This window comes from Tenebrio molitor, chromosome 2, assembly GCF_963966145.1.
Source record: "Tenebrio molitor chromosome 2, icTenMoli1.1, whole genome shotgun sequence".
Classification (NCBI taxonomy): domain Eukaryota; kingdom Metazoa; phylum Arthropoda; class Insecta; order Coleoptera; family Tenebrionidae; genus Tenebrio; species Tenebrio molitor.
Genome location: NC_091047.1, coordinates 30,018,091 through 30,020,593, shown reverse-complemented (window position 1 = coordinate 30,020,593; position 2,503 = coordinate 30,018,091). Strand labels below are relative to the sequence as shown.

The 2,503-nt window shown below is 37.2% G+C and overlaps 1 protein-coding gene across 1 annotated transcript; it reads right to left on the bottom strand.

Moving 5' to 3' along the window:
- Positions 1-354: 354 nt before the first annotated feature.
- LOC138124565 (acidic mammalian chitinase-like) lies at positions 355-1,889 on the bottom strand. Its single transcript, XM_069039653.1, has 7 exons — positions 1,732-1,889; positions 1,538-1,678; positions 1,253-1,485; positions 1,080-1,204; positions 747-1,032; positions 581-697; positions 355-518 (listed from the first exon to the last, which is right to left on the bottom strand). The coding sequence occupies exons 1-7, from the start codon at positions 1,796-1,798 to the stop codon at positions 396-398; spliced, it is 1,092 nt and encodes a 363-aa protein (XP_068895754.1). The 5' UTR covers positions 1,799-1,889; the 3' UTR covers positions 355-395.
- Between the last annotated feature and the right edge of the window lie 614 nt (positions 1,890-2,503).

Here is a 2,503-nt window from a genome sequence, read left to right as displayed (position 1 = left end):
TTCTTTATTGAACCGCGACTTCTTTTTCAATTCCATCAATTCATTCAGGAGTTACAACCGCATTACTCTGCACGTACGCGTCCAGTAATAAGTTAACATAAATTGTGATTTTTTGGTTATGTCGATCTAAAAAACGAATCCGCCCTTAATTAATCAGACATTTACGTGGTTGTAGAACAGGTACTCGTATAGTGTGTGTATGTATGTGTCTAGTGTGCGAAAAGGCCTATTTCTGGCATAACCTTGTCTCTTGCCACTTCTTTACCCTCGTGAGAATTTGGCACTTTTCCGTACCCATTACATAACATACTATTTTTATTTATAAATGTATTTTTTTTTATTTGTACACACAAATTAATTTTTTGGAAATATGTATTGATTTCCTTTCAAATAATTTACAAATTATCTTTAATAGCTTGCAACATAGCATTCTTAACACCACATGAACCGTCTTTGTCGTCTTGATCCACTGCCCACATCATCACACCACCCAAATTCCGAGACTTTGCATATTGCACCTAGAAATAACCCCAATTGATTAGTTATTTAAAATTATATATAAACTTGTCAATTATTGTACCTTCAGCCCGATAGAGCGAGGATTATCAAATCCAATCCATTGGTCTCCCGAGTACTTGTATGGTACTTGTTGTTCGTCGTCCCACACTTCGGTCCATCCATCATCTAAAGTACAAATCTAGAAAAACAGTACTGAATCATTAATACAACAAGATTTAATCATGTACGTGATCATAAGATCCCCCTTCTCCTCCTGCAACTGTTGGAGCTCCCACTCCGTGGTTGTCAGGGTCAGCTAGAGTGTACCCATGGCCGTAGAACCCTAACCCCAAAACAATCTTCTCAGGAGCAGCCCCTCTATTCAACCAATTATTTACAGCAGCATCGCAGTTAGCGTGATCTTTTTCCCAGTCGCTGTCAGTGGATGAAGCATAGAGCGGAGAATTTTGTCCAGTTTTAGCTTCACCTTCCCCGTGAAAATCGTAAGTCATCAGATTAATGTAGTCAACAACCCTGTAATTGTCTTTGTAACAAGCATCTTTACTGTTGAGTAAATGTACTTTGAGATGGCTTGAATATTGTAATCACCACAATCGGGGTCGGAGCATACAGCTGTGGTCAATAAATATCCTCCATTCTCGTCGAATTTGTTCCGCAGTACCCAAAGCATGTCAATGAAGTTTTCCTAAAAGTCGTTACGTGATTTGTGTTTTGTGTGGGAACAGGTTTTTACTTGGTCATCAGGGGTACCACCGCGTTTCCCGGGGTACTCCCAGTCGATGTCTACACCGTCAAAGTTATACGTCTGCAAGTACCAAAGAGTGCTGTCAGCCATGTTGGCTTTCTTGTCAGCATCTGCAGCGACATTGGAGAAAGGTGTGGAACCTTCGGCCCAACCTCCGACGCTCAAGATCAGTTTCAGATTAGGGTTCTTAGCTTTTAAATCACTCAGTCTTTGTAGCATGTCTAAGGATTACAATGAGTTCTTGCCTTGGTAGATTTTTACAAATGCACTCACCATCGCTTCCGTCCAGACGAAGACTTCCATCCTCATTTATACCCATGAAGGAGTAATTAATGTGGGTACAAATGTTTACGTCTATGTCGTCTGGTCCGAAATCACCCTCAACCCATGTTTCGTAGTAGCAAAGTACTTTGTCTGCGAAACTGTTTAATTACGAGTATTTCAGTTTGAGAAGCAAAAATGTTTACCTGTGGCCGCTGAGGCTGAGTCAAGGGAAATATATACAAAAATAAGTACTGTTAGCTTAAGTAGCATCTTAGTAATTCTGGGTGAAACTGTTTAGAAGCAAAACACCACCTTCGAATAACTAATAATAGTCTGCGATTGCTCTTTTATTCAAGAGTTGCTCTTATCGTCGTGATCAACTATTTTGAGATTATTTTGGTCATCAAAATAACTACATTTAGAAAATGACAGGGTTAAGTGGATTTTGTTGAGATGATCTGAACTTAAACAAATAAACACTTCAATCAATGTAATGATAATTAAGTGGTTTAAGACAAAGTTTTCCATTGCTCTAAACCTTGTTACCGAATTTTTGACATTTTTTAATGTTCGTGTAAATTACACGATTCAATCTTAACTACAAAAGAATGAGAATGAAATGAGACAACGAAAATTTAAATAAATGAAAAAATATCAGCTGAAAATAAAATGTTTGTTACGGGCATTCTCAAAGTGGAAATTTGCTGGTTTTTACAATAGAAGTCAAAATTCTTCTGGATAGATAAATAGTGACGTCAGTTACGTGAGAAAGGCAGTGTGTATTCTTGTATAATTTGCTGTATTGTTAAAGTTTTTCATATGTAGGTATTGTTGTACTAGAGCACCAGATAAGAGATATCAATCTTTTTATAACAAAGACGAATGTCTTATTTGACGTAAATATACTACAAAATAATCTTACTCTTAGACATAAGATGATTTTTTGCAAGTATTCTGAGAATTACCATTGGATAA